This window comes from Microcaecilia unicolor, chromosome 11, assembly GCF_901765095.1.
Source record: "Microcaecilia unicolor chromosome 11, aMicUni1.1, whole genome shotgun sequence".
Classification (NCBI taxonomy): Eukaryota; Metazoa; Chordata; class Amphibia; order Gymnophiona; family Siphonopidae; genus Microcaecilia; species Microcaecilia unicolor.
The window spans coordinates 207,565,667-207,582,611 of record NC_044041.1 but is presented as its reverse complement, the minus strand read 5'-3'; the positions used below and the strand labels follow the sequence as shown (position 1 = coordinate 207,582,611).

At 48.3% G+C, this 16,945-nt stretch overlaps 1 protein-coding gene across 1 annotated transcript in view; it reads right to left on the bottom strand.

Moving 5' to 3' along the window:
- Window positions 1-16,945, bottom strand: part of MACF1 (microtubule actin crosslinking factor 1) — a 303,837-nt gene that overhangs the window by 62,126 nt on the left and 224,766 nt on the right. Inside the window, 6 exon segments of the mRNA XM_030220015.1 lie at window positions 1,792-1,995; window positions 2,127-2,345; window positions 3,090-3,197; window positions 3,889-4,008; window positions 6,250-6,456; window positions 7,505-7,746. Of these exon segments, the coding sequence (XP_030075875.1) occupies window positions 1,792-1,995; window positions 2,127-2,345; window positions 3,090-3,197; window positions 3,889-4,008; window positions 6,250-6,456; window positions 7,505-7,746 (1,100 nt within the window).

The following is a 16,945-nucleotide window of genomic DNA, read 5'->3' as shown; positions in this document are numbered from 1 at the left end:
GGACAGGGAGGGAGAAAGCAGAAAGATGCTGGTTTAGGTGGGGCAATGAGGCAGGCAAATACTGCATTGTAGTGGGGAGGAGGCAACAAGGGACCACAGGTAGCCAGTCGGGTACTGTATGGGGGGAGGGAGAGACAGATGTGCTGCATCAAGAGAGGCAGGGAGGGAAAGTGGTGCTGCATGATGGGGGTCAAAGAAGGAGAGAGGTGCTGCATTGGGAGAGTGGGCAACAACATGAGGGAGACAAATACTGAGCCGGAGGGAAGGCGGGAGAGAGGTGCTGCATCAGGAAGGGCAGAGAGGGTGAGTGGTACTGCACTGGGGTGAGCAATAAGGAAGAGAGGTGCTGGACAGGAAAAAAGAGATTCATTGAGAGGAATAAGGAAGGGAGAGGGAACGAGGTGCTGGACTTGGGAGAGAAGATGGATGGTGGATATGAAGAGAAAGGAAGTGCCAAATGTACAAGGAGACTTTGCTAAAACAGTAAGAGAAGAAAGAGAAAAGCAGAAACCAGAGACTAGGATCAACAAAATAAGAAAAAAAATGATCAGACAATAAAGGTAGAAAAAAGAATTTCATTTTTTATTTATTGTCAGTTTTTGGAATGTGCGTCTGCCAGAACTAGTTTTAGACATGGCTGGAGCTCAAGAGAAAAACCTCATTCACTGGCCTTCAGTCTCCAGCATAGTGGTGATAAATCTCCAGCTTTGAGATGGGCCACCCATGGCATCTCTGACCTCTTTTACCTTTGCTGGAAGGGATACCGAGCCCCGTCATTCAAATAAATGGACTGCTACTGCTCTCCGATGATTGTTTGTGGCTCTGAGCAGCATGCCAGGACTTCTCATACAAGTATGTGCAAGAATTCCTGGCATGTGCTCAGAGCCAGAAACAAGCATTGGGGAGTGGCAGTAGTCCATTTATTTGGCTGATGGGGCTCAGCATCCCTACCAGCAAAGGTATGCCTAGTGTGCCTGTGCAGGGGGGGGGGGGGGGAGAGAGGAATGCATTGCCCCCCCCCCCATCAAAATTGCAGGGCTGGCTACACCCAGAGCCTATTGTTAAAAATTTCCCAGTACACCACTGCACCCAGATTACCAAATGTTTGCACCCCTGGGCTTTCTGAACCAGTACAGCTAGTGAAGACCCTTCCAGAAAATAAGGTTCAGAGCCCCATTATTTTTTTTTAATAAATGGGCCTACAGTGTACCCCAATAATTGGAAAGAAATTCTGAAAACCTAATCCACCTCCCTGATGAGAACTGGGCTGCACAGGTAATTATCTACCATCTGCTGGAGTCTGAGAAATACTGGTTGGTTCAGAGCAGCACAAGGCCCTTATAGGGTGATGTCATTGAACCAGTTTTTCTCAGGCTCCATCTGCTGGCAGGAGAGCACATACTCACTCAACTGGACTGGTCTGGAGGGATGAGGAGGAAGATTTATTGATTTATTATCCTTTTCCCTACTTCAGGGTTTATATTTACAAACATCTACAAAGAACGTATGTGCAAAATAATTAACCAAACATAAAATACCGAGAAGGTGGTCAGGAAATAATGATTACTAAATATCAAACTCAGTTTTAATGATTAGAAATAGTGATTTCAGAGAACACAGACTGTAAACGTAAGAAAATGCAGAGAAATCAAAAGGGAACAGACAGCTTCTGGTTGAATACATGTGCTCTTACAGGGACAGGAGGTGGCCAAGGAACAGAAAGTGTGTGTGCAGAGGTGGAAGGGGGTCAAAAATGCAGAGCTTGTACTCGTGGGGAGCAATCAGACCCACCTGAGCAGCCTGTGTAATAGCTTCATCCAATATCATTGCCCGCTGATGCACATCTGCTTTAATTTTGGTGTATTTGGACACTACGGTAACATATTTTTCTTGCACTATTTCTCCTTCCTCAGGGTTCAGATCCTGCAGTTGGGGTCCAATCTTCATTAATTTATCTATATGAGGTTTGTGTTCAGCAATGGACTCTCTCAGTTGCTGAAAAATGCAAGTAATTGGAGATTTTAGGTAATTTTGATGAAACCAATTCTCACACATAATATCCCTACAAAACAAACACATTTAGAGAACAAATGTATTTTAATTCACTTTCTGCTCCATGTTCTTACCCTTAACTCCTCTTGTTGCTGTTTCAGCAGCTCATGGTCTACTGCAGGGGGAGGAAGCTGAGCAACTGTCACTTGTGTTTCCTCAATCCATGGCCTCAGCTCCTCGTGCGTCTCCCAGAACTGATTCACAAGAACCTGTGCACGCTCTAATTGTGCATAACGCTCTGAATTCAGCAGACTCACTGCATTATATTGTTGTGCAAGTGATGCAACTTTATCCTGAGTGAAAACAGAAGGAGACAGCGAAGAATGAAATGTGACTGTGACAATGACAGTGAGAGCAAAGAGCAGGGAACACACGCAGCACCCGCTCTCTGACATGTGACAGAGACACCCAGATGAAGTGTCAAAAAGAATCACCTCCATTCGGCAAGCAAGAAGACGTTAAAGGGAAACTTTTATAAGCCACTTGAGCACATAGAACGATTTTTTATACCAGTAATTTTCAATGTTTGTTTTAGCAGGACTATATTGACCAAAAAAGCTTCAGTATGAGAGCAAAGATCATTGCCAAACAAAGCATAGCACACTGGATAAAAGCAATCCACACAATTTGCACCAATTTAGGCAGAAAGATCCAGAACTGTTACTACCCGAGTCACATGGCTGGGGGGGGGGGGGGGGGGGGGGCATGGGAGTCACGTTTGAGATCTATTGAGCTGAGTCCTTGAGAAGTTATCACTCCTATAAAGTGGATAAACTCCCGTGGAAGGATATCCACACTGCAAAAACACTAAACCCAAATACAGCCTGAGGCTCTGAAATTTTGACACAAACTATTTATAAAATAGGACGTGAATTAACAGCACCTTCTCAGCATGATGTACAAAATGTTCTTGCAGATGTACTCCCAGTTAGTAGCCTCTTCGCCGCTCGCTCCCCGCCTGGGTCTCCCTTGCTTACTCAGTAATGACAATGGGAATCCCTGCTCTCAAGTTAAGAAGGACTAGGGTCAAGCTTTACCTGGAGGTTGGCTTTCTGCTCTTCTCCACATGTTCCAAGGATCTCTTCCTGAATCTTAAGGAGCTCATCTGTGGAATCTTTGTGTCGAATAATATCTATAGAAAAAGCCTGTAAGAAGGTAAGGGTGCTGGTTAATACCGTATCATGCCTCTGTTACAGAGAGTTGCACAGGGACAGAAATTTCACCCGTTCCTGCCCATCCCCACTGGAATCTAGCTGGTCCCCGCAAGTAATCTCCTCCATCCCCACTCATCCCTGTACTAAAATAACTCACCTTGACAGTAGCCCATGTGGATTACTTCCCCTCTCAGTGCTTCAACCATATTCATTAGTTTTTTTCAGTGCTATTACAATTGTCATGGCACAAGGAAAGGATAGGTAGGTTGGCCTGGCACTATACTTCTGCTGGAACCCCGCAGGACCTGCATCCATCCTTGCGGGAGTTCCGTGGACCTGGAGGGGCAGGCAGGGTGGGGCGAGGATGGAGGGAAGAAAGAGGAGGAAATGCCAGACCTGCAGTAATTGCAGTTTGTTTGTTTTTTACCGTAGGGCAGTAAAAGGTTTTGCTCCCACACCCATGATAAATGTGGTTTTGGTTTTTTTACCGTGGGTCCCCATCCTCGTGTCATTCTCTAACTGGAAAGTGCTCAGTCATTTTCAGTGGTACAATAACTTCTCTTTGCTCTTGGAACTGCTCTGTATTACTGGCTGCAATAAACCCCGTCCCAGTTCAGTGATGACGGCTTCCATTAATACCCTCTCTTCTACAGTAATAAAATAGAAGAGGAGTTGAACACACCTTCTGCACCTGCAGCTGGGCTGTAGTCTTGTCCTGTTCTAGTCGAATAGGACCCAGGGCCAGCAGTTTCCGTTTTGTCTCAGCAACCCAGGCTAATTCTGCTTCAGTTGTTTGCTCATACTAGCAAAAAGAGAAAAGACATGGAGTAAAGGAATTAAGATGCAGGTATACAAGCTGTGAAGCCATGGGACTTGCAGAGGAGAAAGGTTTTTGAAACAGCATGATTAACTCAGGAGAAAAATCCCCCAACTCCTCCCTCCCAAATTCTGCTTTCCACCCCAGCAAGCAGCACCCCAGCTCCTGACTCCCTGGCAGTCTGCCTTAGTGCCAAATGCTCCATCCTCACTCCCAGTTCAAGAAACACCCGAACTGATCACGGCTCCCCATCACTGGCCAGGGAGATTACTTGCTGTAGGGGAACTCGCCCCACCCTGTGCTGCTCCCAGCCGAGGGATTTCCCCTGCAGTGGCAACTTCAGATCCTGATGCATCATTCCTGGCACAGATAGTTCAAGGAGAGGACTGATCCAGGAGCTCTCTCCTAGCAACTATCAGATCCTTCTTTAAAATGATTTTTTTTTTTTTAAATTTAAAACAATCCCTGAGCCCTTTTCTGCCTTCTAGGCCACCTTACCAACCTGGGGACTGCTCAACCCCAGACCATCCCAGATGAGCCGAGGGAAAAGACCTGGACTCCTTCAGGTATCCCCCCCTCAGGTGTACAGTCCAATGTACGTACCAAACTGGGTTACCAAGCTCTCCAGCCAGGCCCAGGAGTTACCACACCAGTCCAGAACATTGATTGCATGGGATGTCTGTCACCATCTGCTGGAGACAGAATACTGGGGAGCTGTGATTAATATAGTCAGTGATCACAGCTCTATAGACATCTGCTAGTTTGGACTAATCTAGTGGGATAAAGAAATGATGGATTTTGCACACTTTAGGTAAGTTTTGTCTGCATATTTTGGAAAGATGTTATGTTTTTGTGCACAAGTGCTCATTGATTTGGGATCATGGATTCAACTCTGGGTGAATCTCACTCACAAGGGGCAAGCCTACCATCATACATGCAATAAGTTGTGGATATATTGATATAATGATTTGAATTTTGATTATTAACATTAATTGGAGTGTGGAGTTTTTTGACCAATGATTATATCAGTAGGCTCGGACACAAAGAGGGTAAAGGATTTAAACAGTAAAAATAACTGAGGTCTCTTTCTCCACCAATCCATAAATTTTGTTATGACCAAATTATTCCTTATTTTTTTTTTAATATCGGCTAATTTCCTTTCATGGAATCCTACTAGTCTAATCCAAATGCATGGATTATGCCCCTTTACCAGCAGATGGAACCAGAAACCAAAATACTTGTGAGCCCTGCACTATTATAGAATGCTGTACATTCCAGTATTTTTGTAACAAAACAAAAAGTCCTTTCCCAAATTTTCCTCAAGTTGGGATGGGTATAGCCAAACTCCAACCAAGAACAGTCTCCTGAAAGAGGAATACACTAACAACTACTGAAGTAGAGCTTAGTCATCTGATTATAGATGAGACAGGGTGGAGTGGTCTGGTAGGTCTCAAGGAAAGGAAATTAGAAGGTAAGATCAAATTTCTCCTTAAAAAGAACTATTGTAAAATAATTTAAAACTCTACACAATAGATTCTAAAAGTAACAAGTTGAGAAGTTCATGCAAAATGCCCGACACAAGAGTGTGTTTTTCTATGAGAGATTCAGGTACACATGCATTTCGGCACTGGATGTGGATAAGATGAATGTGTGGATATTAGGCTGATGGTAAGGGAATGGATGCAAAAAAATGTCTATGTAGTTGGCTCTGTATGTAAGAGTGTGTGTGATGTGACTGACTGTATGTTTAACTGCCTGAGTGGGGTTAGTGAATAGGGAGTTATCCTCAAGTTGGTAGTAGTGATCTGTGTGTGTGGGAAGAACACAAAAGCGGAGGATTGGGTTGCAGTTGGGGGCTGTAGATATGGGTTATTTGTGTACACATGTGAGCATGACTAAAACTGTATGTGATACACAAAATCAAATGCATACACATGGCTGCTTGGCTGTGAAAATGCCACATGTAACATGGTGCCGTTGACATGTTACTGCAACACAAAAGTCTTTTGCAGTATAATAATTTTAAGTACAAAAATTTTTTTGTGTGTAAGCTGTGTATTTTTTCAAGTTTCAATTTGATATGTTGCATATTATTTGAGTAACTACACAGTTCACAAAAAAATAAAATCAATTCATAAAAATAATATCATATAAAACAGCCTTCTATCCTCTCTCCCTCCCCATTTTTCTTTTTATCTTCCCTTCACATCAATATAATTTTCTTACCTGTTGGGATCTTTGGATAGCAGCATCTATCTGGTGCACCCGATGCTCGATGGTGTCTCTGGTCAACTTGTACCGTTCGTTGGCATCTAATACGAGCTTATCCAGTCCTTCACGGGCTCGCCAGGGTACTAGAGCTAAAAGGGCGCTACTGACCTCATTCACAGTGTCTAGAACAAGTCTGTACTCCATGAGTTCCTTCTTCAGGTCCTGGAAAAATATGCATACAAGTCCCAGTCAATCCATCCCCATACAATCCCAGTCCAACATAGGAACATAAGAATAGTCATACTGGGTAGGACCACTGGTCCTTCCAGCCCAGTATCCTGCTTCCTATTGTGGCCAATCCACATCACAAGTACTTGACAGAATCCCAAAGAGTAGCAACATTCCAGAACCCCAACCAGTAGCAACATTCCAGAACCCCTAAGACTAACAAGATTCCAGAACCCCAACCAGTAGCAACATTCCAGAACCCCTAAGAGTAACAATATTCCATAATCCCAAAGAGTAGCAACATTCCAGAACCCCAAAGAGTAATAAGATTCTATAATCCCAAAAAGTAGCAACATTCATGCTACTGATCCCAGGGCCAAGCAGTTGCTTTCCCATGGCTATCTCAATAGACAAGCTTAGCAACAAGCCTGTGGGGAAGGGGGTTGAAATGAAACCAGGTGGTGTTACTGGTCTTAAAATGGAGGGGGATCTCTGAGAAATTTATAGTATATTTGGCTACAAAGAACTGTGATTAATAACAGGTTATACGATGGTATGATGAAAACGTGCTCCGTCAGTTGCTGACAGTAGCTGAACTGTCAACAAAAATCAAGTAAATAAATAGGGAACAAGCTTCTGTCCCACACTTGGCATAATTTAAAGGCAGGGCAGCTATGCTTTCGAAGAGATTAATGGAGGAGGTGTAATCTAATGACTTATGTGCAGTTTCAGTTCTCTGTAGTATTGCACAATGTTGGACATTTCTAACATTTTTTTCTAGTCATCAGCAAGCTGCGAGATTTCTCTGTTGTCTATCAGTTCTACCTGTAACTTGTATACAAGTGAATCTAAATGTGTGTACAGTATGGTCTCATCATATTACATTTATATCTTCTGTCACATATATGCAATGTGTGAATCACAATCACCTTCATTTAATATAGTTTCCACCCACAGTCAATCCCTTTCCCCAACAGGCTCGTTCTGTTATCAGCCAAAGGTGGTACTTATTTCAGTGAGCGCATCCCAGATTGTTCCTCACCTTCTGCCTCTGCTGGAACTTGGGCATTTCTTCTCCAGTGGGAGACTGAACTCCACTGTACATTAGCTCTTCTTCAACTTTATCTAGCCACATGAGTAGCTCCTCGTGTGCTGACTGGAATTTAGTGGCTAACTGCTGAGCTTGCTCTAACATCCTTAGAGCCTTCAAACTGATAGAGGTAATTTCTGAATATCGAGTCTTGATGCCATCCAGCTTTTCCTGGATTAATAACACATCATCACCTGGGGAGTAAGATGCACCATGTTACCAACTCATGTCCAAATGAAAGTATCCTACAAGCACATGTTGAGAAGGATGACACTGAGAAACTGATACACTGTCACTTGTTCTTCATAATCCTACCAAACTAAAGGACATTTTATTTTTCAAAGAAATAATCCTGAATAAGGCTGAACAGATCAGTCAGTGCACAATTTCTTATTATTCCCTTGCATGCAAGTTGAGGTCTATTCTTTAACCAGGGTTTTACATTTACAACAAACCAATGCCCTACCAATGTTGTCAATAAAGATATGCTCAAGTACTAGTGTCAACAGAAAATACAACAAAGACTATAGCGAATGCTACATACCTGTAGAAGGTATTCTCCGAGGACAGCAGGCTGATTGTTCTCACTGATGGGTTGACGTCCTCGGCAGCCCCCTCCATCGGAAAGTTTACTAGCAAAGGCCTTTGCTAGTCCTCGTGCGCCCATGCGCACTGCGCATGCGCAGCCGTCTTCCCGCCCGAAACCGGCTCGAGCCGGCCAGTCCAGTATGTAGCAAGACAATACATTTAAGGGAAGACACAACTCCAAAGGGGAGGCGGGCGGGTTTGTGAGAACAATCAGCCTGCTGTCCTCGGAGAATACCTTCTACAGGTATGTAGTATTCGCTTTCTCCGAGGACAAGCAGGCTGCTTGTTCTCACTGATGGGGTATCCCTAGCCCCCAGGCTCACTCAAAACAACAACCATGGTCAATTGGGCCTCGCAACGGCGAGGACATAACTGAGATTGACCTAAAAAATTTACCAACTAACTGAGAGTGTAGCCTGGAACAGAACAAACAGGGCCCTCGGGGGGTGGAGTTGGATCCTAAAGCCCAAACAGGTTCTGAAGAACTGACTGCCCGAACCGACTGTCGCGTCGGGTATCCTGCTGCAGGCAGTAATGAGATGTGAATGTGTGGACAGATGACCACGTCGCAGCTTTGCAAATTTCTTCAATGGAGGCTGACTTCAAGTGGGCTACCGACGCTGCCATGGCTCTAACATTATGAGCCGTGACATGACCCTCAAGAGCCAGCCCCGCCTGGGCGTAAGTGAAGGAAATGCAATCTGCTAGCCAATTGGATATGGTGCGTTTCCCTACAGCCACTCCCCTCCTGTTGGGATCAAAAGAAACAAACAATTGGGCGGACTGTCTGTTGGGCTGTGTCCGCTCCAGATAGAAGGCCAATGCTCTCTTGCAGTCCAATGTGTGCAGCTGACGTTCAGCAGGGCAGGAATGAGGACGGGGAAAGAATGTTGGCAAGACAATTGACTGGTTCAGATGGAACTCCGACACTACCTTTGGCAGAAACTTAGGGTGAGTGCGGAGGACTACTCTGTTGTGATGAAATTTGGTGTAAGGAGCCTGGGCTACCAGGGCCTGAAGCTCACTGACTCTACGAGCCGAAGTAACTGCCACCAAGAAAATGACCTTCCAGGTCAAGTACTTCGGATGGCAGGAATTCAGTGGCTCAAAAGGAGGTTTCATCAGCTGGGTGAGAACGACATTGAGATCCCATGACACTGTAGGAGGCTTGACAGGGGGCTTTGACAAAAGCAAACCTCTCATGAAGCGAACAACTAAAGGCTGTCCTGAGATCGGCTTACCTTCCACTTGGTAATGGTATACACTGATCGCACTAAGGTGAACCCTTACGGAGTTGGTCTTAAGACCAGACTCAGACAAGTGCAGAAGGTATTCAAGCAGGGTCTGTGTAGGACAAGAGCGAGGATCTAGGGCCTTGCTGTCACACCAGACGGCAAACCTCCTCCAATGAAAGAAGTAACTTCTCTTAGTGGAGTCTTTCCTGGAAGCAAGCAAGATGCGGGAGACACCCTGTGACAGACCCAAAGAGGCAAAGTCTACGCCCTCAACATCCAGGCCGTGAGAGCCAGAGACTGGAGGTTGGGAAGCAGAAGAGCCCCTTCGTCCTGTGTGATGAGGGTCGGAAAACACTCCAATCTCCACGGTTCTTCGGAGGATAACTCCAGAAGAAGAGGGAACCAGATCTGACGCGGCCAAAAAGGAGCAATCAGAATCATGGTGCCTCGGTCTTGCTTGAGTTTCAACAAAGTCTTCCCCACCAGAGGGATGGGAGGATAAGCATACAGCAGGCCCTCCCCCCAATCCAGGAGGAAGGCATCCGATGCCAGTCTGCCGTGGGCCTGAAGCCTGGAACAGAACTGAGGGACTTTGTGGTTCACTCGAGATGCGAAGAGATCCACCAAGGGGGTGCCCCACACCTGGAAGATCTGTCGTACCACACGGGAATTGAGCGACCACTCGTGAGGTTGCATAATCCTGCTCAACCTGTCGGCCAGACTGTTGTTTACGCCTGCCAGATATGTGGCTTGGAGCACCATGCCGTGACGGCGAGCCCAGAGCCACATGCTGACGGCTTCCTGACACAGGGGGCGAGATCCGGTGCCCCCCTGCTTGTTGACGTAGTACATGGCAACCTGGTTGTCTGTCTGAATTTGGATAATTTGGTGGGACAGCCGATCTCTGAAAGCCTTCAGAGCGTTCCAGATCGCTCGTAACTCCAGAAGATTGATCTGCAGATCGCGTTCCTGGAGGGACCAGCTTCCTTGGGTGTGAAGCCCATCGACATGAGCTCCCCATCCCAGGAGGGACGCATCCGTGGTCAGCACTTTTTGTGGCTGAGGAATTTGGAAGGGACGTCCCAGAGTCAAATTGGAGCAAATCGTCCACCAATACAGGGATTTGAGAAAACTCGTGGACAGGTGGATCACGTCCTCTAGACCCCCAGCGGCCTGATACCACTGGGAGGCTAGGGTCCATTGAGCAGATCTCATGTGAAGGCGGGCCATGGGAGTCGCATGGACTGTGGAGGCCATGCGGCCCAGCAATCTCAACATCTGCCGAGCTGTGATCTGCTGGGACGCTCGCACCCGCGAGACGAGGGACAACAAGTTGTTGGCTCTCGTCTCTGGGAGATAGGCGCGAGCCGTCCGAGAATCCAGCAGAGCTCCTATGAATTCGAGTCTCTGCACTGGAAGAAGGTGGGACTTTGGATAATTTATCACAAACCCCAGTAGCTCCAGTAGGCGAATAGTCATCTGCATGGACTGCAGGGCTCCTGCCTCGGATGTGTTCTTCACCAGCCAATCGTCGAGATATGGGAACACGTGCACCCCCAGCCTGCGAAGCGCCGCTGCTACCACAGCTAGGCACTTGGTGAACACCCTGGGCGCAGAGGCGAGCCCAAAGGGTAGCACACAGTACTGGAAGTGGCGTGTGCCCAACTGAAATCGCAGATACTGTCTGTGAGCTGGCAGTATCGGGATGTGTGTGTAGGCATCCTTCAAGTCCAGAGAGCATAGCCAATCGTTTTGCTGAATCATGGAGAGAAGAGTGCCCAGGGAAAGCATCCTGAACTTTTCTTTTTCGAGATATTTGTTCAGGGCCCTTAGGTCTAGGATGGGACGCATCCCCCCTGTTTTCTTTTCCACAAGGAAGTACCTGGAATAGAATCCCAGCCCTTCTTGCCCGGATGGCACGGGCTCAACCGCATTGGCGCTGAGAAGGGCGGAGAGTTCCTCTGCAAGTACCTTCTTGTGCTGGAAGCTGTAAGACTGAGCTCCCGGTGGACAATTTGGAGGTTTTGAGGTCAAATTGAGGGTGTACCCCTGCCGGACTATTTGCAGAACCCACTGATCGGAGGTTATGAGAGGCCACCTTCGGTGAAAAGCTTTCAACCTCCCTCCGACTGGCAGGTCGCCCGGCACGGACACTTGGATGTCGGCTATGCTCTGCTGGAGCCAGTCAAAAGCTCGCCCCTTGCTTTTGCTGGGGAGCCGCGGGGCCTTGCTGAGTCGCACGCTGCTGACGAGAGCGAGCGCGCTGGGGCTTAGCCTGGGCCGCAGGCTGTCGGGAAGGAGGATTGTACCTACGCTTACCAGAAGAGTAGGGAACAGTCTTCCTTCCCCCGAAAAATCGTCTACCTGTAGAGGTAGAAGCTGAAGGCTGCCGGCGGGCGAATTTGTCGAATGCGGTGTCCCGCTGGTGGAGAGACTCTACCACCTGTTCGACTTTTTCACCAAAAATATTGTCCGCACGGCAAGGCGAGTCCGCAATCCGCTGCTGGATTCTATTCTCCAGGTCGGCGGCACGCAGCCATGAGAGCCTGCGCATCACCACACCTTGAGCAGCGGCCCTGGACGCAACATCAAAAGTGTCATAAACTCCTCTGGCCAGGAATTTTCTGCACGCCTTCAGCTGCCTGACCACCTCCTGAAAAGGCTTGGCTTGCTCAGGGGGAAGAGCATCAACCAAGCCCGCCAACTGCCGCACATTGTTCCGCATGTGTATGCTCGTGTAGAGCTGGTAAGACTGGATCTTGGACACGAGCATAGAGGAATGGTAGGCCTTCCTCCCAAAGGAGTCTAAGGTTCTAGCGTCCTTGCCCGGGGGCGCCGAAGCATGTTCCCTAGAACTCTTAGCCTTCTATAGGGCCAAATCCACAACTCCAGAGTCATGAGGCAACTGAGTGCGCATCAGCTCTGGGTCCCCATGGATCCGGTACTGGGACTCGATCTTCTTGGGAATGTGGGGATTAGTTAATGGCTTGGTCCAGTTCGCAAGCAATGTCTTTTTCAGGACATGGTGCAAGGGAACAGTGGACGCTTCCTTAGGTGGAGAAGGATAGTCCAGGAGCTCAAACATTTCAGCCCTGGGCTCGTCCTCCACAACCACCGGGAAGGGGATGGCCGTAGACATCTCCCGGACAAAGGAGGCAAAAGACAGACTCTCGGGAGGAGAAAGCTGTCTCTCAGGAGAGGGAGTGGGATCAGACGGAAGACCCTCAGACTCCTCGTCAGAGAAATATCTGGGATCTTCCTCTTCCTCCCACGAGGCCTCACCCTCGGTGTCAGACAAGTTCACGGACCTGTGTCTGCAACCTCGCCCTGCTCGACTCCGTGGAGCCACGTCCACGATGGGGGCGTCGAGAGGTAGACTCCCTGGCCCGCATCGGCGAAGCTCCCTCCGCCGACGTAGTCGGGGAGCCCTCCTGGGAGGTGGCCGCGGTCGGCACCGCACGCGGTACCGACGTCGGGGACCTCAACCTGGGCGATGGGCCAGCCGGCGCCACGCTCGACGGTACCGGAGGCGCAAGCACCGCCGGTACCGGAGGGGTAGGGCGCAACAGCTCTCCCAGAATCTCTGGGAGAACGGCCCGGAGGCTCTCGTTCAGAGTGGCTGCAGAAAAAGGCTGAGAGGTCGATGCAGGCGTCGACGTCAGAACCTGTTCCGGGCGAGGAGGCTGTTCCGGGCTGTCCAGAGTGGAGCGCATCGACACCTCCTGAACAGAGGGTGAGCGGTCCTCTCGGTGCCGATGCCTGCTGGGTGCCGAATCCCTCGGCGACCCAGAGCTCTCGGTGCCGACACGGGGAGGAGACCGGTGTCGATGCTTCTTCGACTTCTTCCGAAGCATGTCACCGGAGCTCCCCGGCACCGACGAGGAGGACGTAGAATCCATCCGTCGCTTCCTGGGGGCCGAGACCGAAGAGGGTCGATCCCGGGGGGGCTGTACCGCAGGAGCCCTCAGGGTAGGGGGAGACCCACCCGAAGGCTCACCGCCACCAGCAGGGGAATGGACAGCCCTCACCTGCACTCCTGACGATGCACCTCCGTCCGACGACATCAGCAGACGAAGTCTCGGTACCACCGACGTCGATGCAGTCGCCCGATGCCTCGGCGCCGATGCAGAGGTCCGATGCCTCGATGCAGTCGATGGAGCGGCAGCCAAGGAAGATGGTCCGGACGCTGACGACGTCGATGCACTCGATGCCTCCGGTGCCGATGTTGACGAAGAGCCCGAGAACAAAACGTTCCACTGGGCTAATCTCGCTACCTGAGTCCGCCTTTGTAACAGGGAACACAGACTGCAGTTCTGAGGGCGGTGCTGGGCCCCTAGACACTGAAGACACGCAGAGTGCCTATCAGTGAGCGAGATTACCCGGGCGCACTGGGTGCACTTCTTGAAGCCGCTGGAAGGCTTCGATGTCATGGGCGGAAAAATCACGCCGGCGAAATCAAAAGCCGAAATGGCGAAATTTGAAGCACCAAAATTTAGAGGGAGAAAAATCTCGACCGAGGCCAAACTAGGCCTACCCCGTCAACGAAAGAAAACTTACGGGGCAAAAGCTGAGAAAATTACGGGAAGGGCAGAAAACCCGAAAGGGTCTTCCGGAGCACTTCCGGAGCGCTTCCCGAACTTTTTGAAAGAAAAAACAAGAGAAAACACGTCGAAAAGGACGCGCGAGGTCGACTCTCTGGGGCACGAACGGCGTAACACGACCGTACCGAGCGCGGACGAAAGAAGACTGGCCGGCTCGAGCCGGTTTCGGGCGGGAAGACGGCTGCGCATGCGCAGTGCGCATGGGCGCGCGAGGACTAGCAAAGGCCTTTGCTAGTAAACTTTCCGATGGAGGGGGCTGCCGAGGACGTCAACCCATCAGTGAGAACAAGCAGCCTGCTTGTCCTCGGAGAACATAGTGTCCATGTACTGCTCAATGATGTGACCTTGACTACTGTGTGCAATTCTGCCTACCACATCTCAAAAAAAAAAATAAATAAATAAAGTGGCATTAGAAAAAAGTAACCAAAATAAAGGGAATGTAACATTTCCCTTATAAAGACAAAGGAGATAGAGGATTCAATTTGGAGAAGGTAACAAAAAATAAAAACAAACATAGAAAGGGAGAAATTAGATTTTACCTGCTAATTTTCTTTCCTTTAGTCTCTATAGACCATTCCCAATGAGTGGTTTTATGCCCTCCTACCTACAGAGGGGGACACTGAGAACTACTAGTGATGCCACTCTATTACGCTCTGTGCAGTCCTGTGTCCCTCAATATTTCTACAGACAAAGTTAAGATGGTGGTAACAGAACAACAGACCCCCTCAAGGCAAACACTCTGAGGGGAAAAAAAACAAGTATTGTGAAAACACCACAGCGACATCCCTGTCTGAGACTGGAACAATGATGCATCATGTCAAGATGGATGTATTCCTGACTTTTTTCTCTCTTTTCTCGTTTTTTTTTTATTATTTTCATTGATCAACAATCTGTCTCCAGTATCTCTTACAAAAAAAAAAAATATATATATATATTTTTTTTCATTCTTCAGCGTTATCCAGATCCCTCCAGAATCCAGAACCTCGCCCCTGCACAGGCACAATCAAAGAGAAATAGAAATGCAGATGAAGAAGCAGGTGAGGGGTCAGGAATGGTCTGGAGAGAGTAAAGGAAAGAAAATTAGCAGGTAAGATGATGACAGATAAAAACCTGTACAGGCCCATCTAGTCTGCCCAACAAGACACAGCATAAGGTATGGTGTAATATTACATATGTATACTTGATCTTGATTTGTCTGCCTGGCCCTGGCCTTGTTCTCCAACTTCTGAAGTTTATTTATTTTTATTTATTTACCACCTTTTTGATGGAATTCACTCAAGGCACTGTACCTCAAGAATAAGTCAAATATAAGCAATAGACAATTACAGCAGTAAAAATATTCAAACAATACACAGCTGTGTTTTGCAAATAACAATGGAGGGCCCTCCATAAGTCCAACTGAAAAAGAGAATCTACAGAATCCTCCCTGTGAAACACCAGCAGAGTGATAGACTCTGCCTTTCAGACATCGCTGCCTGGATGTCCAACCGGCATCTGAAACTGAACATGGCAAAGACTGAGCTCCTTGTCTTTCCACCCAAACCCTCTTCTCCTCTTCCCCCACTTTCTGTCTCAGTTGACAACGCCCTCATCCTCCCCATCTCTTCAGCCCGCAATCTCGGAGTCATTTTTGACTCCTCCCTCTCCTTCTCTGCCCATATCCAGCAGACAGCTAAGACCTGTCGCTTCTTCTTCTATAATATTAGCAAAATTCGCCCATTCCTCTCTGAACAGACCACCCGAACCCTCGTCCACTCGCTCGTTACCTCTCGTCTTGACTATTGCAACCTTCTCCTCGCTGGCCTCCAGCTTAGCCACCTATCCCCCCCCTTCAATCTGTCCAAAATTCCGCCGCACGTCTTATCTACCGCGTGAACCGATACTCTCATATCACCCCTCTCCTCAAGTCGCTTCACTGGCTCCCGATCCGCTACCGTATACAGTTCAAGCTTTTCCTATTGACCTTCAAGTGCACTCAATCTGCAGCCCCCCATTACCTCTCTACCCTCCTCTCCCCATATGTTCCCACCCGTAACCTCCGCTCTCAGGACAAATCACTCCTTTCTGTACCCTTCTCCACCACCGCTAACTCCAGACTCCGCCCCCTTCTGCCTCGCATCACCTTATGCCTGGAACAGACTTCCTGAGCCCATACGCCATGCGCCCTCCCTGCCCATTTTCAAGTCCTTACTCAAGGCCCATCTCTTCTCCCTTGCTTTTGGTGCCTAACCACCTTCCCTTTCCTGATACCTACACTGACTACATAGTTTTTACCTTTAGATTGTAAGCTCTCTTGAGCAGGGACTGTCCTTCCCCATGTTTAAACTTGTACAGCGCTGCGTAACCCTGGCAGCGCTATAGAAATGCTAAGTAGTAGTAGTAGTAGACTGGTTCAGGTGAAAGGAAACCTTAGGCAAAAACGACAGAACTGGACGCAACACCACATGCTCCTCGTGAAAGAGTACAAAGGGCTCCACACAAGACACAGCCTGCAACTCCGAGACCCAGTGAGTGGAAGTAATGGCCACCAAGGTGGCTACCTTAAGGGACAGATCTTTCAAGGTAGACGAGCTCAAGGGTTTGAAGGGTGCTTTCAGCAAGATCAGGCTCATATCCCAAGGAAGAATGATAGGACAAAATGAAGGCCTTAAGTGCTTCACACCCCACAGGAAGTGCAACACATCAGGATGGAACACTATCAACCAGCCCTGGATCAGGGAAACCAATAGTGCTGCCAAGTGAGCCCTCAGAGATGAAAGGGTCAAACCCTTCTCAAAACTATCCCAACGAAACTGCAAGATATCAGCAACCGAGGAATGAAGGGGCAACACCCCCACCAATCCACAAAGATGCACCAAACCCTCACAAACCTTAAGGAAGGAGAACACTTTGTAGACAAGATGAAGATAACCTCTGCCGAAAAGCCTATGTTCAAAAACCGTGCCAGCTCAAGAGTCACGCAGTAAATG